Consider the following 26,041-nt stretch of genomic DNA (forward strand, 5'->3'; position numbering starts at 1 on the left):
AACTCAGCGGGGGAGATTGCTATACTAGCATCAGATTGTTAATATAGGATCTCCTCTCGAACTCCTCGTTTTTTTTTTTTTTCTTTTGCAGCGGGTTGAACGAAAAAACGACTAGTGTGTACCAAGCTTGACACTCCATGAACCAAAGGCTTCATGGGGAACAAAGACACAATAACTTGCTGCCTCCCAAATTCCCCCTTGCAACACAAGTCTCCTCCTCCCCAATCTCCTTGTGGCGCCCCCACCTCACATGACACCACAGTGCCAAGGGCAACCACCCCTCCTTCTCACCCCTTGCCCTGGCCCTGATGGGAAGTCTCCCTGCTGTCAGAATACAATAGCTCAGCAAGAGAGATTCCCCCATTTGCATTGAATGTGTGAATGGGGGAATCAGATCTTTTGTTTTTAAAATTATTAATGTATGGCCAGATTAAGACTACTCTATTACCAACAGATCTCACTGAGGGCATGGAAACATTACTACCAGTAGATCTATATACAGCATAGGTTGCCATTATACCACTAGATCATAGAGAGAGTGTAGGAAATGATAACAGCAAAACACACCAGGGAGGTTATGGGGAGCGTAATAAGACAAGACAAGCTCCAAAGTAGGAGTGTCTGTAATCAGACAGGGTATGTTATATACAGTATCTCACAAAAGTGAGTACACCCATCACATTTTTGTATGTATTTTGTTATATCTTTTCATGTGACAACACTGAAGAAATGACACTTTGCTACAATGTAAAGTAGTGAGTGTACAGCTTGTATAACAGTGTAAATTTGCTGTCCCCTCAAAATAACTCAACACACAGCCATTAATGTCTAAACTGCTGGCAACAAAAGTGAGTACACCCCTAAGTGAAAATGTCCAAATTGGTCCCAAAGTTTCAATATTTTGTGTGGCCACCGTTATTTTCCAGCAGTGTCTTAACCCTCCTGGGCATGGAGTTCACCAGAGCTTCACAGGTAGCCACTGGAGTCCTCTTCTACTCCTCCATGACGACATCACGCAGCTGGTGGATGTTAGAGACCTTGCGCTCCTCCACCTTCTGTTTGAGGTTGCCCCATAGGTGCTCAATAGGGTTTAGGTCTGGAGATGTGCTTGGCCAGCCCATCACCTTTACCCTCAGCTTCTTTAGCAAGGCAGTGGTCGTCTTGGAGGTGTGTTTGGGGGTTGTTATCATGTTGGAATACTGCCCTGCGGCCCAGTTCCTGAAAGGAGGGGTGCATGCTCTGCTTCAATATGTCACAGTACATGTTGGCATTTGTGGTTCCCTCAATGAACTGTAGCTCCCCAGTGTCGGCAGCACTCATGCAGCCCCAGACCATGACATTCCCAGCACCATGCTTGACTGAAGGTAAGACACACTTGTCTTTGTATTGCTCACCTGGCTGTCGCCACACATGCTTATCACCATCTGAACCAAATACATTTATCTTGGTCTCATCAGACCACAGGACATGGTTCCAGTAATCCATGTCCTTAGTCTTCTTGTCTTCAGCAAACTGTTTGCGGGCTTTCTTGTGCATCATCTTTAGAAGAGGCTTCCTTCTGGGACGACATCCATGCAGACCAATTTGATGCAGTGTGCGGTGTATGGTCTGAGCACTGACAGGCTGACCCCTTCAACCTCTGCAGCAATGCTGGCAGCACTCATACTTCTATTTCCCAAAGACAACCTCTGGATATGATGCTGAGCACGTGCACTCAACTTCTTTGGTTGACCATGGCATGGCCTGCTCTGAGTGGAACATGTCCTGTTAAACCGCTGTATGGTTTGCTGCAGCTCAGTTTCAGGATCTTGGCAATCTTCTCATGGCCTAGGCCATCTTTATGTAAAGCAACAATTCTTTTTTTCAGATCTTGAGAGAGTTCTTTGCCATGAGGTGCCATGTTGAACTTCCAGTGACCAGTATGAGAGAGTGAGAGAGATAACACCAAATTTAACACACCTGCTCCCCATTGACACCTGAGACCTTGTAAGACCGATGAGTCACATGACACCGGGGAGGGAAAATGGCTAATTGGGCCCAATTTGGACATTTTCACTTAGGGGTGTACTCACTTTTTTTTTTGCCAGCGGTTTAGACATTAATGGCTGTGTGTTGAGTTATTTTGAGGGGACAGCAAATTGACACTGTTATACAAGCTGTACACTCACTACTTTACATTGTAGCAAAGTGTCATTTCTTCAGTGTTGTCACATGAAAAGATATAAAAAAATATTTACAAAAATGTGAGGGGTGTACTCACTTTTGTGAGATTCTGTATGTACATAGGTAACGTAGATGGAAGAGAGTGCCAAGCTGTGAATGTCTGTCCAGACATAATTCTTTATTTGTAACAATAGAATTTTTTAAATAAGAACAACAGCCAATGCTTTTTGGGGGTTACAAAGAGTTCCACATTCACCAGAGCGGAAACATAACCAAAATAAACTTTTACTAATTATCATATGTATTTACTGTATACAATATCACTATCTTTTTAGAAGATATTAATGTTTTTTAATAAAAACCCTATGTTGCATCGCCTCAGAATTGATGAAAGTTTCTTTCTATTGTCTTTAAGCCCTGATTAAGAGGGACTTCCATGTAACCCCCAAAAAGTGTTTGCTGTTCTTACTAAAAAGCTTTTAATATGACAAAGACTCACCTTACCAACCGTTCAGTGTCTGCCATCCCTCTCTGCCAATCCCTCCACTGGCTTCCCATTGCCCAACAAATAAAATTCAAAACATTAACAATAACATACAAAGCCATTTACAACTCTGCCCTGAGTTACATCACCAATCTTGTCTCCAAATATCACCCAAACCGTCCTCTCCGCTCCTTTCAAGACCTCCTGATCTCTAGCTCCCTTGTCTCCTCCCCCCATGCTCGTCTCCAGGACTTCTCCAGCGCCTCTCCAATCCTCTGGAACTCCCTACCCCAATCTGTCCGGCTATCTCCTACTCTGTCCACTTTTAAGCGATCCCTAATAACTCATCTCTTCAGGGAAGCCTATCCTGCCTTCAGCTATAAAACCAAATCTTTTATTTCTCCCATCAGTTCATCCTTTACAGTTATTACCTTTTGTTCCACCAGCCTCTCCCTATTAGATTGTAAGCTCACAGGAGCAAGGCCCTCTTAATTCCCCAATCTCTTGAACTGTCCAATCTACCAATCTACTGAATTGTATTGTTGCTGTATTGTTTCCCTTTATATTGTAAAGCGCTGTGCAAACTGTCTGCGCTATATATATCTTGTATTATAATAATAATAATTACATCTGCAGCTCGGCACTCTCTGTCTTCTACTTGATCATCTACTTGACCAGGGCTGTCTTTAATGTTGATTGGACCCTGGGCAAAAGTTTTCTTGGGCCCCCCCCCCTCCGTGCAGTTTCGCTCTCCACCTGCTCTGAGTCATACAAAAAATAGCAGCTAGACTCAAAATCTGCTATTGCAATCGGTTGCTAGAGGTTACAGCACACATTATGGCTCACTGATTAGTTGCTAAAGGTTACAGCACATGATTTCTGCTTGTTGATTGGTTGCTAGAGATTACTGTACATCAATACCGCTCACTGATTGGTTGCTAGAAGTTACTGCATATCATTACTTCTTACTGATTGGTTGCTAGAGGTTACAGCACATCATCTCACTGCCTGCACATCATGGACTGGGGAGATGAGAGGACCCATTAATAGACAGAAAACTCCTAGGGATCCTAGGACTCCTGGGATCAGTGGCAGTGCTGGGGGAGGGAAGGGTGTGATCAATGGCAATGCTGATTTTTTTTTTACTGACTACCAATATAAAGTGGAGTTTCAACATTGGTCACCAATGTAATAGGGGTTTACACTGACCACTAATGTAATAGAAGCATTCACAGTAACCACCAATGTAAGGAGGGATTTACACTGACCACCAATGTAAGGGGGACATTCATACTGGCCACTAGTGTGAATGAAAGGATTCTACACCAAGCACCAATGTAATGAGAAGCTTTACACTGACCACCAATGTAACTGAGACATTCAGCCTGCTTTCACATTTGTGTGTGTTGGGAACGCATGCAAAATCGCTTTCCTGACACCACAGAAACATGCTGTCCTTTAGCAGATACACAGCAGTGCCATTAATTGTTAATGACACCTTCACGCATCTGCTGACATGTGCCTTGGAACCGTGTGATTTTGAAAAAAGGTTTGGGACTTTCTTCCGCATTTGTAGAGCATAGAGCAGCCCATTGAAATGAATAGGCTGCCCTACATGCGACCTACATCTTTATCCACCCTGTCAGTACACCTTTGCAAAGGCAACTGCTTTGGGCCCCACAATGACAGGGCCCAGGGCAGCCGCCACCTTTTGCCCTGCCTTAAAGACGGCCCTGTACTTGACCCTACAGGCCACGGCAAGGTTCCTTTGGGGACCAAGAGAGTAAAAAAAAGGCTTTACTGTCCTTGAATACTCACCTAGTCCAGAGTCCAGCACTCCAGAACTTCTTTCTTCTAATACACATATGCACATGGCATCCAAAATCCAGTAACACTTAGCAGCTGACACTAGGATCATGGAAAATGACTGAATTACCTCAGAGTTAACATTCGTAGGGCTAAACTAAGTTGCTCCACACACAATCGAGGCCTTCAGGTAAGACTGCGTAGGTTAAGCATTTTAATAAATAAATAAAATAAATAAGGCAGACCTAAAAAGTGTTGCTATTTATCTATTTTTTTTTTTTTTTAGACCTATTTCCTGATATATTGTGACTGTTGGTGAATGACATGTTATGTACATTTTTCTTAAGCATTTACTGAGGTGCACAAGTATTAGCATGGACATAGATTAAAAATAAATAAATAAATATTTACTTTCCTTACAATTTAAATTTAGTATTGAGCTTTGCTCTGTTTTGATCTGTGTGCAAAACATAAAAATGCACGAAGTGTTAATGCAGTCTTGGCCATTATCCATTAATGCTTTAAGAGTCAGGCTGGATTCACACTGTGTGCGGAGCGGCTCGCAGCAGGGTGTCCAGTGCATCCCTATTCACAGTTTCAAGTCCAAATTAGGTCGAATTTTTGGCTGAATTCAGACCTAAAATGGAGCCTTATGCCTCGTACACACGATTGGACTTTCCGACAACATAACCGTGGAATTTTGTTTGAAGGTTGTTGGCTCAAACTTGTCTTGCATACACACGGTCACACAAATGTTGGCCAACAGTTACGAACATAGTGACGTACAAGACATACTGCGAGCCGATATCTCCATTACGAACGCTAGTTTTACAAGACCGAGCGCTTCCGGCTCGTCCTTGATTGTGACCATGCGTGTTTGTACTTCGGACTTATGTCCGACAGACTTGGGTACACACGCTCGGAAAGTCGGACAACACACATTTGTTGGCAGAAAATTTGAGAACATGCTAGCCAACATTTGGAACATGCTAGCCAACATTTGGAACATGCTAGCCAACATATGTTGGCGGAAAGTCCGACAACAATTGTCCGATGGAGCATACACATGGTCGGATTTTCCGCCAACAGCCTGACATCCAACATTTCCATTCAGAAAATCCGATCGTGTGTACGCAGCAAAAGACGCACGGGATTCTACTGTTGTGTGCTCCGCGGCTGCCCCAGAGATGTGTGAACAGGCTGCATAGAGAGCTGGTCACACTCTCCTGTCATGTGAATCAGATGCAGAGAAATCCGCCTCCAATTCGCAATAGTGTGAACCCAGCCTAATGTAACAGAAGCTTTTCAGGACTAGAACTGTCTGTGTAAAAAATAAAATTGTGAATTTGGTAAGATACATGTGGTATGCAAAACAGTAGAGCAGAGCTGATCAATGTTTATGATTAAAACAATGTCCAGGTTTCAGTGTTCCATTTTCAATGCAGCTAACTAGTTTATTCTGTGACTACAAAAATATTCAGACCCCCCCCCAACACAACCCTAATGAAATAGCAAGTGTATCATATATATATATAGAAACCTCAAAACTGACTGCAAAACTTTCATTTAAAGGCCCAGTTCACTTACAACTGGTAGTTCAACTTGTGTAAATTTTTGACCAGTCTATAAGGCTGGGTTCACACTATTGCGAATTGGATGCAGGTTTTTCCCCGCATCCAATTCGCATGTGACCGGCTCTCCATGGAGCCGGTTCACATATCTTTGGGACGGCTGCGGAGTCCTGTGCGTCTACTAGTTAGTTTCAGGTCCGAATTCAACCAAAAATTCAGACCGAAAATCAGACCTGAAATGGTGAACAGGGATGCCCTGCTGTGAGCCGCTCTGCACGGAGGTGTGAACCCAGCCCGAGTAAGATCTCCTGGTAGGAATAGTAGACTATGCCCCTCTGGGCCTTGCTAAACCTGTTTATTAGTCCTGATGATAGAAAGCAAAGTAAATTCAGCACTCTAGGTCCTCAGCAAATTGCATCATAACACATTTCAGTAGTCCTTTCTCAAGGGCTTTCTCAAGCTATTCCTTCTGCCACAGCCTCACTAATGTGATAAATAAATGAAATCTACAATACAGAAGGAGAGTTTTATTAATGGCTATTACTGGTAGGGGAAAACTGGAAACTCATGTGAGGATGTCAGCATGCCACTAATTTTTGTTTAGAGTAAATTTTACCAATAATGGCACTCGGGTATCACTTATAAATCACGTAATACATGTAGAAGACATCTACATAACGGTATAGAGCAACCTCTCTCAACCTTTTCAACACAGAGGAACCCTTGAAATAACTTTCCAGTCTCACAGAACCCTTACTAGATATTATTATACCTACAACTCATGATACATTAGTGTGATGCTCCTTACACTTGTAGTCAATGGGAATTATTACCTCCTTACAGAAGATCAATAGTCTCATTGGGAACTTATCTGAGAGGCAAAAATTGCTCTTTGCTCAAGGAACCCCTAGCGACCTCTGGAGGAACCTTAGGGATCCATGAAACCCTGGTTGAGAAGCCCTGGTATAGAGTGTGCTCTGTTATGTAGATTTTGATAAGTACAGCTTCATTGAACTTGTAGCTTGCAATCACTTCCTTGGTCTTGTAGCATGGGATATTTTTTTCAAGCAGGAAGGGACAAGGGTTAGATCAGGCCTGCATCATCCTTCCAATGCATTATGAACTTACCATAGTAAGTGTGGAGAGATAAGAGAGGGGCATACACAAAGGCAAAACAGAAGAGTAAAGGATGGAGAAAGGAAAAGAAAAAAGTAATAGATTCATCTCTATGTGATTCAGGATGACAATAACCCTATCAGAAATCTTACGTTATCTCTGCCTCCACATTCCCTTAACCCATCCAAATCAGTCAGCTTTCCAGCAAAAGGCACATCATTCTATTGTACACTGTATAATATATTTGATTTCTCTGTAAACTATCTTGCCATTTACTCAGGCATATACAGACCACCCTGCCACCTAACTAGACACACAAACACCACCCTGCTGTCTCCCTTAGACATATAAGCTGTTTATTAACCACAGACCAACAAACCACCCCATCTTCTAGACAAGTCCTATAAACCATTCTGCCAGCTAACTACAGACATACAAATATACTTCCAACTAACTAGAGGCAACAAAATATATTGATGTTGGTAATATGACATGTAGTTCATTTTGAAAAATCACTTTGCCATATAACAAGGGACTTTTACTGGTCACCCTGACATGTAATGAAAGATGTATACTGTATTACACCAAGTAATAGAAACATGGAACTTATTTAAAGCAGGTTTAAACCCAAAACCAAAAATGTAATATGTACTGCACTGTATGTAATGTATATTGCAGCTTACCAATCATTTGACGTGGTGGATGCATTAGGTTTTTATTTATTTTTTGGATCTTTTTCCCTCTATTTTTACCTGGTGATCTGGCCAGTAACACACCTCCTGTATTAGTCCTCTTTCACGGGGAGCAGACTGCGGCTTGCTCAGCAGGGGATCTGTCTGCTGATCCCTGATGAGCAGGTGGATGACAATGTGCATAAGCAGAGCAGCCACAGAAACAGACCACTCTCCTCTATGGGCGGTCGGATGTAAACGGACCCTTTGTCTGTTTACCCCTGACTGCCATCAGATCCGATCCGCTGGAAAGAAAGGGAATGGATCCCCATCCGTCTCTTTTTGGCGGATCGGATTGGATGTAGGCGGGTGTAAACAGACACTTTTTCCTTTACATCCGCCGCTCCATAGAGAAGAATTGAGTCTCCAATCCGGTCCGCCTGAAAAACAGACAGGCGGACCTGATCGGGACGTCCGTGTGAAAGGGGCCTTAGAGCTCCCCCACTCTGAATGAATGAGCACAGGGGTCACCTTTGGACAGCAGCATTGTCAGTCTAGGTGGGGGGAATGTTGCATGCACTAGCAGATTTAAATACTGTAACAAATTGAAGCTTAAAGTGGATGTAAACCTGATTCATGAAATTTGATCTGGGCACATCTATCTCTAGTGTTATCTCTCTCCAAAGCCCTAAGTCCCCTGTCTTTCTGCTGCTCCATTCTTCTGTTATTAGCATAATAACTTCTGACAAGTTCTCCACCAACTAAGATAAAAACAGCCTGAAATTTGTGTTGTGGGAGGTTGCTATAAATAGATTAGCAGAGAGCTTGTCTTGTCACAGCACAGCTCTACCCATTCCTTCATCTGCCTATGTGGAGTGGGGGTGTGTACCTTAAGACCCCTTTCACACTGGGGTATTTTTCAGGCGTTGTGAAAGAAGCCTCATCTGCAATCCCAATGTGAAAGCCCGAGTGCTCTCACACTGGGGCGCTGCGCTGGCAGGGTGTCAAAAAAAGTCCTGCAAGCAGCTTCTTTGCAGTGCTTTCGTGTTTTTGCCACCGGGCTGAGTGCGCTGATGGCCTGAGCCCTTTCAAACTGCCAGCACCCAAAAAACGCCCCAGTGTGAAAGGGGTCCTAAGCGGTGCTTTACCAGCGTTTTTCGGGTGCTGGCAGTGTGAAAGGGCTCGGGCTTTCACATTGGGATTGCAGATGAGGCTTCTTTCAGGCGCTTTACAGGCGCTTTTTTTAATGCTAAAGCGCCTGAAAAACACCTGAAAAACTCCCCAGTGTGAAAGGGGTCTTACTCCAATCAGCTGTTTTGGCTGTATGCCAAGAATCCACTCCCAGTGCTGAACAAGAAGAGAAAATCTCTAACATGATGTGCACTTTCTAAAGAATATAGCAAGCTGAAGACAGCAGATATACATGTAAAACTTATGTAGGGAGATTTGTTTCATCCCTGTGTATCATCCACGGCTGTTCACTTCACTGGGCTTATGTAAGGGTTTACATCCACTTTAAGGCCCGGTTCACACTTATCCGACTTTGGAGCACTTGTTGCATCAGAAGTCGAAACCCGATTCTGTGCAATGAAACCGTTCTGCACCATTTCTGCACTACTTTTGGTCCGATTTTGGTACAACTTGCATTGATTTCTGTTAAAGAAGTTGCATGCAAGTCGCACTGGCGTTCAACATCAAAGTCGCGTGAAAGTGACGCAACTTTGAAGTCTCGGGTAATGTGAACCTGGGCTAACTCCAGCTAATATTTTATAATTAGTTACAGCAAACAGTTTTTTTTTTCACTTGGGATAAAGGTTTTACATACATAAAACCTGATCATTTTAGGCACTCCTGTCAGTGGTAAAAGTGCTTTTTCTCTTGAAAAGCAACAGACTCACTGGCTGGATCACCAGATGAAAATAGAAGAAAGAAAGCCTAAAAAAGTGCAATGAAATGAATGCAGCCATCGCATCTAAAAATTTGTAAGCTGCAACATAATAAATGTTCGCTTTTGGGTTTAATACTGCTTTATTAAAAGATCTACATTTTTGGCCATGTAATGAGGGATCAAATGACTTTTTTTTTATCATGTAGGAAGAGATCACCTGGTTATCTGCAATCACTCCGCCTAGTAAGAAAACATCTAATGATTATTCCACCTTAGATAAGAGATCAGCTGTTTACTCCACCACATACGAAACCTACAGATCAGTCCACCATAAGGCAAAACATTTACAACTATTCCACTGTAAATTCAGAGACCTAGAGAACATTCTACGTTGCCAAACAAACCAACAATTTTATATGAAAAGACTTTCTAATCATTCCACCTTGTAAAAAAAAAATATGACCAGCTGATCATTTCATTCTGGCTGTCATACTTTCCCCATTGTAAACCATACAGTCTTTATTCAGGTGCCTGCAAAATTCTTTTCTCCTTAGGTGCCTTCACATGTGAACATGCTATTCTGTAATTGAACTCTTGTGTTAACATAAAATATTTTCTAATATTGACTGACTATAGACTGTAGAATATATATTTTTTCAATTTCAGTGAGTAACAGGGGTGTCAAGTCATTCCCTTTTCTGAATATGCTAGGTAATATTTTCATGTTAGCTAAGGCCCTTTCCCATTAGTAGGAACAAAGTTTTCAAAGTTACCCACCATACAAAACAAGTCATAGACACACACACACACACTGACAGCACATCTCCACATCAAAATACCAAAAAAAAAAAAAAAGAACATCAAAAATACACAATTCTGTTCAGAGGCTTCAAGTGATACAAGAGGGTCCTGACATTAACAACTCTTTTTGGGTATCTCTTAACCCTTCTGCTGATAAATAACAATTATACAAAGCAGTAGTGTTAAGTTACCTCTAGTTGGTGGTAAAAAAAATATGAGACCCATGAACGGACTAGGAAAGGAATAATAGTTATGGAAGGGGAAGGGATCTACCTTATAGGCAACTCGAGCAGGGCATTTCTTCCCCAGACCCAAGGGAGGCGAGATAAGTCTGAGCATCTGATACAAGTCTGTGTATTTCATGCGACCCCTGGGAACAGAGAGAGAGGAGCCACAGAGCCATGGAAAGGAGGCAGATGAGACATGGTATAATGGAGCAGAAGAGGAGATGGGACATAATCAGCAAAAGTAGAGGTTGTACAATGGATCATGGTGAAACGGTTGAAGGTTGAACACAGAGCAATAGAAAGGATGAAAGACCAAGAGTCACCAAGGTCAACAAGCAATAACGGGAGGGGGGAAAAAAAAAAGCTTAGAAGAAAGAGAGGAAAAATTGATGAGATTGATTATTGTGATGAGGCATTTAGGTACAATGAGTGCCAGAAAGAATATTAATAAAATAAATAGTCCAGGCAAAAGCAAGAATATGTCATAAAGAAAAAACGAGCCGTGAAACAAGCCAACAAAACGATAGCAAGTAAAGGAAAATAAATAGATGAGGTGCATTGAATTATTATGATTAACCCATATACAAAAGAAGTAAAACCAAGTGGAAGATATGAATTTCAGCATGTCAGAAAATAAAAAAAAAAGGTAGAGTGGAAAGGGATATAAAGAGAGGAAAAGATTGAGTATAGAAGAGGAAGAAAAAAATGAGAGGAAGATAAACATGAGAGAGAGCATATCCGAGGACACAGTTAGGGAGGGGGGAGGAATCGGAGAAACATGGAGAGAAAAGGAGTGAAAAGAAATTAGATCAACTCTTTACTACCTGAGGAAGAGACGCAAAGAAATCACCCACAACGGGAACTGAAATCTTATCTCAGCCCCAAACAATAACACCTCAGTCAGCTTTTTCAGGAGGAGGGTACAAGCATTTTATAGGCTAGACCCTAGGGAAATTACACTAGATCTCACAATAGAAACTCACATTTTTCTTCTTTTCTTTTTTTTTTACAGAATCTGCTTTTTGAACAGGAGTCCATTGGCAGGTGGAGGGATCTCATTTTACAACCTCTCTCCAGCACAGGTATTGGGAGATTTATGCCTTGTCCTGCCAGTATGAAACGGGAAGGTGGTGTAGGAGTAGGGAGGAAGATGTTTTTAGTGGTGGTGGTGGTAAAAAGGGGGTGTGTGGGAGCGAGGTATATGGAATGTGGAAGGAGAATCCAGAATGGTTAATGGAGCCCCCCTGAGACTCCTCCGCCCCCTCCCCCTTCATCAAGCAATTTTTTTTTTTTTTTTTTCTGTAAAGCAGGCTCCCCCACCCGAAAATAAAACATCATCCGAGCCCAGGCCACCCCTCAAAAAAACCCAGCAAGCCCATGCGTCTTCTGAAAACTATATACACTTTAGCTGCCATGGGTTAAATTAGCTGACCTCCTGGCAACCAAAGATTGAAGGATGCACAATGTGTACCCAGCTGAGTACAGCTTGATACTAAAAATATATATATGGTATATATATATTAAATTAGGTAGGTGAAAGCATCGCGCATTCCGCTGAAACTCTTGCAAGGAACAACGGGCTAGTTTTGAAAGGTAGGAAGAAAAGGAATATTATCCGGGGGTGAGAGAAGGAAGGGGATATAGGGTAAGGGTTGTGGAAATTAGTTCGTGTTTTTAATTTGGTTTGTTTTGGTTGCTTTTGTAATGGTTTTCCAAACCTTGCAGGCCACCCTGTGGGGGCATTTCTTCCCCAACCCCAGCGGTGGGGATATAACCCGTAACAAACTGTACATGTCCTTATAATGAATGCGCCCGCTGAAATAAGAACAGAAGGGAAGTTAGTTGAGAGGGGATGAAGCTTTCATGAATGACCCTCCCTGCACTCATACACTCTTGAGGTGTTGTGTCCTGTATGACTTAGTAAATATGATAGAATTATACAACACACACTCACATTATCACTCAGTTATGGCTCAAGTCTCAAACTTCTCTTTTTCTGAAATCAACATCATTTTTTACTCCATCGTATCTCTTATAGGTTTTTATGTAAGAGGGTTAAAAAAATGTGTATTGCTCTAAGCAAGCAGATTCCTCATTAAGTAGTTTTAAAAAGATATAGAGGTTGATTTACTAAAACTGGAGAGTGCAAAAATTTGGTACAGCTGTACATGGTAGCCAATCAGCTTCTAAAGTCAGCTTGTTCAATTAAGCCTTGACAAAAGAAACCTGGAAGCTGATTGGTTTCTAGGCAGAGCTGCACCAGATTTTGCACTCTCCAGTTTTAGTAAATCATCCCCATAATCTGTAGTTTGGCTCCCCTCCTTTAATAAAATAACCACGTTTATTATTATACCTCTTTTCCCAATTTAATAAACTATTCACTTGCTGGGTTGCATTGTTCAATTTTTCTATTTTCTTCTTATTATTTTCTTCTCATTCTTTATTTGTTGTTCAATCAGCTGCATCATTTCTCTGAACATCACTTAGAGTGGTTGTAAAGCTTTAAGATTTTTCACCTTAAGGCCCCTTTCACGCGATCGGACCGTTCAGGTCCGCCTGTCAGTTATGACGGCGGACCTGAACGGGCGCTCCATGTTAGCCTATGGAGCGACGGATGTCAGCGGAGACATGTCCGCTGAAATCCGACCCGGTCCGATCCGATCCGCTAAAAGCAGATGGATGGCCCTACGCCCGGATCCGTCGCTGGCGGATCGGGTGAGATCTGATGAAAACGGACATGCTGTCCGTTTTCGTCCGATCCCTCCATAGGCAGCAGCGGCGCCTGACAAGCCCCTCCTCGCTCAGTGAGCAGAGAGGGACCTGTCATCAATGAAGAGATCTCCCGCTGAGCCGGCAGACCGAGCGGAGTCCACCTCGTGTGAATGAGGGCTTATGCATTCTATGCATAAAGGTGAAAAGCCTTCTGTGCTACAGCTCCCCCCCCAGACCCCCCTTTTTCTTACCTGAGCCCAATCCGATCCAGCAATGTGCATGAGCGCTCCAGCCGCTGTCGCTCTCTTCATTGGACGGATTGATAGCAGCAGGAGTCATTGGCTCCCGCTGCTGTCAATCAAAAGCTGTGATATGGGAGTGGGGGGCGGGGTAGAGTCCCACTGTGTGCGTCAATGGATGCAGCAGCAGGACTCGGGAGCATGCCCGCACAGGTGCCCCCCCCCCAGGGAAAGTGGCTCTCCGTGGGAGCACAAGATGAAGGGGAGGAGCCAGGAGCGCTAGTGGGGCACCCCAGAAGAGGAGGATCGGGGCTGCTCTGTGCAAAACCATTGCACAGAGCAGGTAAGTATAACATGTTTGTTATTTAAAAAAAAAAAAAAAAAAAAGATATTTCGTACCTTTACAACCCCTTTAAGATTTTTCACCGTAATGCATTCTATGCATTAAGGTGAAAAACCTTTGGTGCTGCAGCTCTCCCCCCAGACCCCCCCCCCCCCCCTTTTCCTACCCAAGCTTGATCCAATCCAGCAATGTGTACGAGGGCAGCAGCTCCAGCTGCTGTCGCTCTCCTCATTGGACAGATTGATAGCAGCAGGAGCCATTGCCACCCACTGCTATCAATCAAAAGCTGTGACACAGGAGTGGGGGGCGTGCGGGGCTGAGTCCCGCTGTCTGTGTCAATGAACGCAGCAGTGGGACTCGGGAGTGAGCCCGCACAGGTGCTCCCATTTCAGTGGAGCACCTGATAAAGAGGAGGGGCCTGGAGCACCGGCGGGGGACCCCAGAAAAAGTGGATTGGGGCTGCTCTGTGCAAAACCATAGAGCAGGTAGGTATAGGCATGTTTGTTATTTAAAGAGAAAAAAATCTAAGGATTACAACCACTTTAAGCTCCTAAATTGCAGTTGACCTTCCCTCACTGCAGTGATGTTTCTTCTCTTTGGATACAGAGGGAAAGATTTCCCTCATTTCCTGCCCTATCAGCAGGTGTCATCAGGACAATACTTAATGGGAGATCTTCCTAATGTAGTGCAGCAATAACAACCTGACAGTGCTATGGGGCCCGAGAGTGGGAATGGCCTCATTAGGGAGTCTGTTGAGATAATTTGTTAAGATTGCCTTTGAAGTGTAGATATATTGCTCTTAAGGCTGTAAAAACCCCAGAGTGCCCCCTATGCTAAAAATTGATAAGACTGCTGAGGTTTGTAGTTCTGCCCCAAAAAAATAAAAATAGAAGTTTAAAGAATCCTGTATTAGGATTATTGAATTATTGTGTGCAGGAGCCCTAACAATTGCTATATGTATTCTTATGAAATAATTGATGGTTATTATTGCTACTAAAACTCTTATGCCGCGTACACACGGTCGGACTTTTCATCTACAAAAGTCCAACGGACGCCGACGGACTAAAGCTGGCTGGTAATCCGATCGTGTGTGGGCTTCTCCGGACTTTCAGCAGACTTTTTCAGCCTCAAATCCGACGGACTTTAGATTTGAAACATGCTTCAAATCTTTACGTCGTAACTACGACGGACCCCGAAATCCGCTCGTCTGTGTGCTAGTCCGACGGACAAAAACCCATGCTAGGGCAGCTATTGGCTACTGGCTATGAACTTCCTTATTTTAGTCCGGTGTACGTCATCACGTACGAATCCGTCGGACTTTTGTGTGGTCGTGTGTAGGCAAGTCCGTTCGTTAGAAAGTCTGCTGCAAGTCCGCCGAAAGTCCGCCGGAAGTCTGTCGGAGAGGGCTGTCGGACTTTTGTAGACGAAAAGTCCGACCGTGTGTACGCGGCATTAGTTTTTTTCCTTTTAACTGACTCCCACAACTTTCAGCACTTGTTTGAGCTTTTTCAAGCTGCAGGGTGCAAGAGTCCTAATGCCCCGTACACAAGATCAGACATTCCGACAACAAAATCCATGGATTTTTTTCCGATGGATGTTGGCTCAAACTTGTCTTGCATACACAAATCTTGACGGAAATTCCGAACGTCAAGAACGCGGTGACGTGCAACGCGTACGACGAGCCGAGAAAAAGGAAGTTCAATAACCAGTGCAGCTCTTCTGCTTGATTCCGAGCATGCGTGGAATTTTGTGCGTCGGAAATTGTGTACACACGATCAGAATTTACAACGGATTTTGTTGTGGGAAAATTTGAGATCCAGATCTCAAATTTTGTGTGACTCAAATTTTGATGAAAAATGTCTGATGGAGCCTACACACGGTCGGAATTTCTGACAACAAGCTCCCATCGAACATTTTCCATCTGAAAGTCCGACTGTGTGTACGTGGCATTAGAGTAATTTAAAGGTCTCTTGCACACGGAGTAAAAAATTTGGTTTTTTTTACTGATCTTAAATGAGATGCATTGTTGTCTATGGGACATTGCAAAGTAAAGAACAGTAATTATAAAAAAAAACTGCGCTAGAAATTAAAGTCCATTAATGAATGACATCAAGGAAAAAATGAATTAAGAAAAAAATGTCCAATAAGAGCATAAAACACCACAACCGTGCGCCTATAGAATATTGTGCTAATCCACCGTAGCTTTTGATTCAGCTTACCAGACGGCAAGCTTAAGAAGGCAAGTGGCTATACCCCAGCCAAGGCCTTTAAGCTTGCTGACGCTCCCGGTGTTCACATAGCAAGGGGTAAATCTCCAGGCTCACTCGCGGTGTCCCCGTATCCACATATTCCAATGAAAACCCAGGTAGCTCAGAGGAAAGAAAGACTGGCCATAGTGTGATACCTTCTAGATATTTATTATAAAACATGTAGTCACTCACAGTTAAAACAGCAGAGTTGTGCATACAGAAGCCGGCCGGCATACAAGATAAACGGAGCCCGTTCTCCTACTCCGAGGGCGTGGTGATGTCAGTGCGTGCCTTCCCAGACACGTTTCGTCATCATCTGACGTTCCCCATTGACGTCAGATGATGATAAAACGCGTCTGGGAAGGCACTCACTGACGTCACCACGCCCTCGGAGTAGGAGAACGGGCTCCGATTATCTTGTATGCCGGCCGGCTCCAGTGAGCCTGGAGATTTACCCCCTGCTATCTGAACACCGGGAGCGTCAGCAAGCTTAGAGGCCTTGGCTGGGCTATAGCCACTTACCTTCTTAAGCTTGCCGTCTGGTAAGCTGAATCAACAACTACGGTGGATTAGCACAATAATATATAGGCGCACGGTGGTGGTGTTTTATGCGCTTATTGGACATTTTTTTCTTGATTAATTTTTTCCTTGATGTCATTCATTAATGGGCTTTAATTTCTAGCGCAGTTTTTTATATAATTTTTTAATCTTGGTGTGATCGCACTGTATGCCGCTGCTTATTATTACGATTTTGTTAGCGCGGTATTCCTACCATTCTATAAAGATCAGTAATACAGCGTTGAGTACAGAGCAGTAAAATAAAAATAGAAAATTTGAAAACAGTCATTTACCCGCAAACACGTGTTTACTTGTCTATAAGCATGTTTACACTATCATAAATGAGTATATTAAAATACTAGCAATGAAGTATTGTACACGTCTATACACTTATGCATCTTTACTCCCCTATAGATATAATGGAATTGGGAATAATGGACCTTATAGGCACGTATAAAAGTCCATTATTCCCAATTCCATTATGTCCAGACTATTTAGGATGTGGCACAATATTATTAGATGTTTGATTGCCACCTAAGGGCATTGCAATCTATCCATTTACTCCCCTATACTCAACATTACTCAGCTCTTTACACAATTTTTTGCCCCTTGCACATGGACGTAACAAGTTTCTGAGTAAACATCAGTAAGTTATAACACCTGTGTGCAAGGGGCCTAAAAGTTAATTTAGTGCACTACAGCCCACTCTTCCCTGACAACCTCTAACCACAGCTCTGGTCCCTATTAGTGTACTGACTATGCTGATAGCTCTCCTGTCCCCAATATAGACACAATGGGGGTTATTTATGAAAGGCAAATCCACTTTGCACTACAAGTGAAAACTGAATGAGGAGAAAAAGGTCTGAATCCCATGATTGGGCAAATTGGGAGTAATTTTTGTCAGGTTTTGGTGGGTGCGGCAGTCTCAATAAGACAAAACCTCTCGCAAACCCTTATTTTAAAGCAGGGGTCTTAAACTGGCGGCCCTCCAGCTGTTGTGAAACTACAAGTCCCATCATGCCTCTGCCTATAGGAGTCAGGGTTGTGACTGTCAGCCTTGCAATGCCTCATGGGACTTGTAGTTTTGCAACAGCTAGAGAGCCGCCAGTTTGAGACCCCTGTTTTAAATTGGTTGTAAACCCTTTACAACCACTTTATACTACAGGCAAGCCTATAATTAGGCTTACCTGTAGCTACACTGGATATCTCCTAAACCTGCACGGTTTAGGAGATACTCCTGTATTTGCATGTGCCGGTGTCATCGGCACATGCGCACTTAAGCAAACTGAAGCAATGGCACGTACGTGCCGTTGCTTCAGTTGTAATGGTCCGTTACCGGGGGGCTCCCGCGCATGAAGTCATCGTGGCTACGGCCAATCACAGCGACCCCCCGGAGAGATTTCGGCTACCAGACGAGGACCGCTGCGGGGGTTTTGATCTCAGGTAAGCAATTCATAATGAGCAAGTATGCTATGCATACAAGCTCATTATTCCTTTGTCTTGCAGGTTTTTTTTTTTTTTTGTTTTTTTTACAGGGTTTACAACCACTTTAAAGCCTAAGTTTAGTCAACATTTTTTTTTAAAAATCAGCACAAGGGACATTACTTACAATCAGTGTGATGTGTCCCTTGGGCTGCTGACTCCTGCATAAGTTGAAATCTTCCTCCTCCTATCCCCCCTACCCCACACATGGGACTGATGGTAAGCAATATCAATTGCTTTACTTACCTTTGAAAGCTCACTACTTAGATCCAGGTACAATCTATTTGTTTTACATACAAACTTCCCCTATTATCCAGTATAAAATGTTTTTTTAGAGACTTATTTGTTATTTTCTTCCTAGTTATTATATAGGCTCAATTCACAAAGCTAAAGCTAACACATCAGGGATCAAGGATGCCTATTTTCAAAGAAGTCAAAATTGTATTTTAATAGAGAGCCAATAATTAAAAAAAAAAAATACAATCATAAGACTGGAATTACATTTCCTTATCCTTGTGTTAAACTTGCAGGGGGTCTCAAACTGGCGGCCCTCCAGCTGTTGCAAAACTACAAGTCCCATGAGGCATTGCAAGGCTGACATTTACAAGCATGACTCCCACAGGCCACAGGTAGAAGCATGATGGGACTTGTAGTTTTGCAACAGCTGGAGGGCTGCAAGTTTGAGACCCCTGTGTTAAAGCTTTGGTAATTGCTCCTGATGAATCATACCGATCATATGATATCTAGAGGAGAAGCACAGTGAGATCTAAAGAGAGGTTTAGGTTGCCTGTAGCCCTCACAGTACGAGGGTGAGAGGCACTGTACACCTAGTGACATCTTAAGCACAAATGTGTCCTTAATGAAAGACTTTTAGAACCCATATACCTGAGTAATGGATGTCAATGAGCTGATTTTTTTTTTTTATAACTCATAATGCCAGAAAGGATGAAGTCAATGCAGGATGGCACTGCACTTTGCACTCATTTTAAAATACAAGCAAAGCTTGGAGAATGCCTCTCTCTGTAGACTGGGTCATCTGGCCACAATATTGTTTTCCAGAGAAGGTCTAAGGAACACATGACAAGACCCTGCTTTTGCCATATGTACAAGGCCTTAGATAAACATTTTCTAGCTGGACAACACTTGGTTTAGTTTAATATATATATTTTTTTCAAATTGATCCTTCAGTATTCAGTTTGAGAGTTTAACCATAACCTCCAGACATACTGATGCAGAATGAAAAAGTAATGTGTTTAGTCACTAGTAAACTTTGGCAAGAAAATAATACATATGCAGGAATGACTGAATGGAAAGGTATATAATAAAATATAAAACATCGATGGACTAAAATTTGCAAAATACAAACAAAAAAAATACATAAAAAACATAGAAAATGAGAGAAAAAACATAATTACTTGAGAAAAATACAAAACCTAAAAAGATAATAAAAGCATATAATGCCTGGATAGCTGTAGATAAGATGAAGCAAACATTTGTTGGACTGGACCTTAGTCTTCTGACTTGACAGTGGCGTGAGTCCATGGTTTCCTGAAGCTTTTTCTTTGAGCAAACCCTTCTTTCAGATGCTAAAAATATCATCAGATAACTATGTTGCAGCACTTATGCCTAAACTCAATAATCCTGATTATGTAAAAAAAAAAAAAAAAATTGATTTGATAAAATATTGCCTTATTTTTTTTTCTTCACTCTGCTGCAAAACATTTGTTGGTTTTCAGGATAGAATCCTAGTATAGACCTCTAAAGAAAAAATGGATTCCCTTTATCCATTAAGAATCTTTCTAAAAGGGGAACTAAACCCTCCTATCTTTTACAGCCAAGGAAGCTGCCATTTTAGCCTCTGTTCTGCAGTTGCCACGTTGCTGCACATGTGATCAGTCATGACGCCAGACATTTCATGGCTTCACGGTTTGGTTGAGGGCACAAGGAACTGTGGCAGTTATCATTCACGGCATGTCTTGAACTGATTTAAGAAAACAGTTAAATCAATGGGTTTTGGTTCTGCTTTTTACAAACATTTATTCAAGAAAATCATATTAATTCATAACAACTCTGTGGTTGCATAATCTGCCAGAAATTTCCCTGCACAAAAAAAAAGCAGGCTATAGCAGCATAGATATCAATTAGAATTTTAGCTGTGCATATCTTCCAGTGTTTCCAGTGTTCCAGGCATATCTTCCAGTGTTTCCAGTGTTCCAGGCATATCTTCCAGTGTTTCCAGTGTTCCAGGCATTACTTCCAGGGTTTGTGGCAATCATGCAACCATTTTTATTGTCTTCTTCTTCAACTGGATTTTATAGCTTGGGTGCATAATCTCCAAGATATATAAAATATGGCTACAACATATTTAGGTGAAGTCTATTAAAGAAGAATCTGCCTTTCGCATGAGTTCAGAAACTGAATATGGGATCCGCTCAGATAAGTGATAAAGCAGTTGGATCAGGAGCAGGAATAGCTGAGACAGGAGCCATTTCTGGGTCCATGGCCACTGAGTTCCAATTAGAAAATACTTGTGTTTCTTAAAAAGAAACAAGCACCCTACTACTGTATTCATTATTAGGTTTTGATATTGCGTTTTTAATATTATCTCTTCCACTGTGTCAATGTTTCCATTTTCTCAGATATACATAAGACATTCTTTTCCTGCTTGTAGATGTCATCGGTCTCCTTCTTTATCACCATCAGCTGATCTTAGTATTGTTATTGTGCTTCTGTTGTATAGTATATGTCACTGGTATTTTGCTTTTTTCTCAAGTTACAGCTGTCTGGTCCTTTTCGCTGTGTGGTAACAAATTATTCTTCTGATGGTAAAATAAATGTCCTCAATATTTTTTTTGTCTTTTTCCAAACTGTTTTCATTTCCACTCTCAGTGGCTGGCCAATACTATGGAAACTTAGTACGATTCTGATAAGTGAGCTAAAGCAAGTTTGCGGCAGTTGTAATACATAGGGCCATCCCAAAACAGAAATTGTAAATGGATTGTCAATGCTGGCCTCACCTACTACACCTGTTAGTTTGAACGGTTAGCATCTTATTGTACAAAGCCACATGTAAACCAACCCCCCGACCCCTTCTTTTTGGTTTTATATTAGGGAATGTAAACAAATTGACTCACCAGGCGGCTGGGTCATACTCTGCCCACACGCGCACATATTCATCCAGATGATGAGGACCCAAAATAGATGAATCCCGTGTGAGATATTCAAAGTTGTCCATAATGACAGCAACAAACAGGTTTAACATCTGCAAAGAGGGACAGAAACTTTAACCTATGGCATCAATGTGCACAACTTACAATCTTTTTATTCTTTTTTTTGTCACAATAAAGTTTATTGTAAAAGTAAAAGAAAAAATGAAATACAAAGAATGATAAGGTATATAAAAGTACCTAGTATGCAAATAGACAGCAAAAGGTAAAATGTTACATCAAATATACACAACTTGTGATGAACAAATGAGGTACGGCATAACAAATGATAGTTATTTGTTCATATCAAATGAAATCTATATAATTGCAAGTAAACAGAAGTTAAACAAGTATTCAAAGTTTGAGTACATTGAATACTTGTTTACTTACAATCTTATTATTTAGGAGGAAGGTGACAACAAGAAAGAAACAATAGATGTTAGGACAGGTGAGAAGGTAATTCAGTAGTGAGACAGAAGAGCATGGGGATACAGCGGTGGAGCAGATGTGCAGGGAGGTACAGTGGTGGAGCAGATGAGAAAATGGGTACAATGTTGGGACAGATAAGCAGGGGGGTTACAGTGGTGGGACAGAAGAATAAGGGGGTTACAGTGGTGGGGCAGATGTGCAGGAGGTACAGTGGTGGGAGGGATGAGAAGGGGGTTCAGAGGTGGGACAGAAAAGCAGGGGGTTACAGTGGTGGGACAAATGAGCAGGGGGGGTTCAGTGTTGGGCCAGATGAGAAGGGGGTTACAATGGTGGGAAAGATGAGCAGGGGGGTTCAGTGTTGGGGCAGAGGAGAAAGGAGGTACATTGGTGGGACAGATGAGCAGGGGGTTACAGCGGTGTGGCAGAGTAGCAGGGGGTACAGAGGTGGGGCAGATGTGCAGATGGGTGCAGAGGAGAATGGAGGTACATCGGTGGAACACATGAGCACGGGGTTACAATGGTGGGGCAGAAGAGCAGGGGGAACCGAGGTGGGACAGATGTGCAGGAGGTACAGTCGTGGGGCAGATGAGAAAGGGGGTTACAGTGGTAGGGCAGATGAGCAGATAAGTTCAGTGTTAGGACAGATGAGAAGATGGTTCAGAGGTGGAGCAGATGTGCATGGAGGTACAGTGATGGGGCAGATGAGAAAGGGGTAACATTGATGGGGCAGATGAGAAGGGGGTTACAGTGGTGGAACAGAAGAGCAGGGGGGTACAGAGGTGGGGGCAGATGTGCAGGGTACAGATGTGCAGAAAAACAGAAATGGAATGCGCGCACACCTAGTGCATTACCAGAGATAGTTTAATAATAAGAAACTTTTGTATAAAATTGGGTACTCACAAAATGCAACTGACAAAAGGCCATAAACACAGTGCATGGACATGCACAGAACACGGGGTACAGCTAATGCATTTTGGGGGCGCACCCCCTTTCTCAGAGCTAGATGTGCAGGATAGTGCAGGATAGTACAGTGGTGGGGCAGATGAGCCGGGGGGTACAGTGGGGGGGGGCAGATGTGCAGGGTAGTAAAGTGGTGTGGAAGATGTACGGTGTGGGGCAGATGTGCAGGGGGTTACAGTGGTGGGGCAGATGTGCAGGGGGGACAGTGATCTGAGTTATGAAGGTGCATGAATTGGGCCTCAGCTGAGGTGTGGAGTTGCAGGAATTGGGGCTGATCTGAGGTGTGAGAGTGCAGGATGTTAATTTCTCACTACTAAAGTAGTTTACAGCATTTACTTTATAAAAAATCCTTTTCGTGATTGAGAGTGTGAAGTTGAAATTTTTTTGTTATAAAATCGTCACGCTCAATTTCTTAGAAAACATTTTTTTTCGGCACACTGTGCTCAAAAGGTTGCCCACCCCTGATCTAGACCTAACAACTGATACCCTATTCAGCCAATCAGCAGATAGACTGACAATCGCGGGAATGTAAACTAAAGCCTGGTACACATGGGCCGAAAGTCGGCCAGCATCGAGCGGTTCAATAGAAACTGACCGACATTCAGCCCGTGTGTATGGCAGCGGGCTTCTGTCGAAGGCTGATGACCAAAAGAGGTCTGCCGACCATCTCCTGATCAGGGCTTTCAGCCAATGGCTGAGAGCGCTGATAGGAGTGTTATGGCGGGAGGGGCCGTCCCCCTGTCAGAACACAATAGCACAGCAGGGGAGATCGCTGCAATAACATTGGATTGTTAGTACAGTGGCTCCCACCTAGGCTGTCAGTTTTTTGTTACTTATTTTTACTTATACTGGTATACACTACTAGTTTTTTGTTTTCATTCAACCAGCGTGCTGAACAGAAAAAAAAAAACGGACAAATTGCCATACCAACACAAGCGATGTTGGTTTGGCGATCTCCCCCACTGTGCTGCCCTACTGTTTACCTAAATAGATTAGATGGGTCAATGAAGGCACAGTTGTTGGCCTACAAGCACTCTAGCAATCATGTCCAATTTCTTAACCAGAGGGTATGTGCTTCTGTCTTTTGCTGCCTTGATGGCCCTCTTCACCTTAATAAATATTTTATTAAAGTGAAAAAAAAAAAGATTGCTGAATAAATAAGTAAATGTTTTTGTTGATTTTAAATGTTTTTGAAAATTATATTTATCATGAAGCCAGTATAGAGAAGACTATGGGGGTTATTTACGAAAGGTAACTCCACTTTGCACTGCAAATGCACTTGGAAGTGCAGTCGCTCTAAATCTAAGGGGTAGATCTGAAATGAGTGGAAGCTCTGCTGATTTTATTATTCAATCATGTGCAAGCTAAAATGCTGTTTTTTATTTTCCTTGCATGTCCCCCTCGGATCTACAGTGACTTTACTTCCAAGTACACTTTCAGTGCAAAGTGGATTTGCCTTTAGTAAATAACCCCCTATGTTTTCCCCAACACACATAATCCTATAGAAATGAACTATGAGCTGTCAGTTTTTAACCTCATATTGTCTCATATTGGCAAGTTATGAATGTTATTGACAACTTCTGTATAACACATTTAATGTAATTTTGATTGTATTTGCGATAGTGGTTACCTGTAGCTATCTGTGCTTACCTGTAACTAATTTAAAATAAGTATCTTGGTGGTACTTACATTATTATTATTATTATTATAATTATTATTATATAGGATTTTAAAACATTGTATATTTTATTACAGTTATATACATACATTTTAAAACATTGTATATTTTAGTATATTAACCAGGATTGTTTTTCAATCACTTTATATTAAAGCGGAGTTCCGGCAAAAAATGTTTTTATTTTTTTTGCATCCTAGCATTATTGCTAATGAAATTTAAAAAAAAACTATACAATGATCAAGATCGCTTGTTAAAAAATATAAGTATCTTACTGTTCTCTTATATGCCTCCGTTTGTGGCTGTTTCCATCCTTAATGTGGGCATGTGAAGCCCAATCGAGATTGCTTCCTGGAATACCTTGGGAAAAATGCATGCTGGGTAACCAGCATGCACCTCTCGATCTCGCACATGCGCGATTCAACGGCGCCGTAGCGCCGAGCACAGTACTTCCCACAGACTCCTGGGAAAAGATGTGTCATCATTTCCCAGGAGCACAGGCGAGGGAGGAAATCTCGAGAAGCTCCGCGGACCAGGAAGTGGCAGATTACGAGGACTACATAGCAACAGGCCCTTTCTGGTAAGTATAAAAAAAAAAATTCCTCCAAATTATTTTTTCTAGGTTGAAAGGAGTCTTATAATGTAAAATTTTTTTTTAGGGTGGAACTCCGCTTTAAGTTTACATTTTTCTTACACTTAACAAAGCATGACACAAATAGGTATACAGGTATACAAATCTATTGTTCTGTATAGATATTTGTGTCCTGCTTTGTTTGCATATTTGTAAGAAAAATGTAAACTTAATAAAAAGTGTTTGAAAAAAAAACCCTCAGCATTTTACCCACTTTTGATGATGGCATTGCATATGGAGTATTTATTGAGCCAAAATACTGAATATGGATCATGTTCAGAGTGCAGTAACCCATAACAACCAATCAGATTTCAGCTTACTGTTATCAGACAAATGAAGGGGTTATTGGTTATTGTCCTTCTTACTCACCAAGAACGAGCAGAGGAAGATGAATGACACAAAGTAGAAATAAGCAAATTCACTGCCACAGTCCTTCTCCTTAATGCCTGACAGGGAGTCACAGGGCTTCCCACTAAGACAAGACAACATGATTTCATGCCATGCTTCTCCTGTGGCACTCCTGTAGGATAAAAGATTCATCATGAACTTATACAAACATGCCAATATATGTTTATCCCCTGTATCAAAGACCCTGGGAGTCTAGTTCTACTGACCCACAAACCCGTCCACAACTCTACCCAACACCCACTTTTACCACTGTCATGAGACTAATTTTTTATTTTTTTTAATCAAATAATTTGTATTGTTATTTCTATAGTTATACATACAAACAAAAACAATATCAACTAAATTACTAAATATCAAAAATGATCAAATAATATAAAAAAAAAAAACACACAACAAAAAAAGAAACATAAACCAAACAAACC

At 42.1% G+C, this 26,041-nt stretch overlaps 1 protein-coding gene across 7 annotated transcripts in view; it reads right to left on the bottom strand.

Moving 5' to 3' along the window:
• CACNA1A (calcium voltage-gated channel subunit alpha1 A) overlaps window positions 1-26,041 on the bottom strand; it is a 363,579-nt gene that overhangs the window by 88,864 nt on the left and 248,674 nt on the right. For 5 of the 7 annotated variants that reach the window (XM_073622743.1, XM_073622740.1, XM_073622742.1 and 2 more), the window contains 3 exons: window positions 25,581-25,731; window positions 21,445-21,572; window positions 12,446-12,542 (listed from right to left, as the gene is read on the bottom strand). In XM_073622743.1, the coding sequence (XP_073478844.1) occupies window positions 12,446-12,542; window positions 21,445-21,572; window positions 25,581-25,731 (376 nt within the window). Of the gene's footprint in view, window positions 1-10,773; window positions 10,871-12,445; window positions 12,543-21,444; window positions 21,573-25,580; window positions 25,732-26,041 lie in introns of all 7 variants that reach the window. The other 2 variants (XM_073622741.1, XM_073622739.1) reach the window with 1 other exon arrangement.

The sequence above is a fragment of the Aquarana catesbeiana genome, linkage group LG03, assembly GCF_042186555.1.
Source record: "Aquarana catesbeiana isolate 2022-GZ linkage group LG03, ASM4218655v1, whole genome shotgun sequence".
In the NCBI taxonomy this organism is placed as follows: domain Eukaryota; kingdom Metazoa; phylum Chordata; class Amphibia; order Anura; family Ranidae; genus Aquarana; species Aquarana catesbeiana.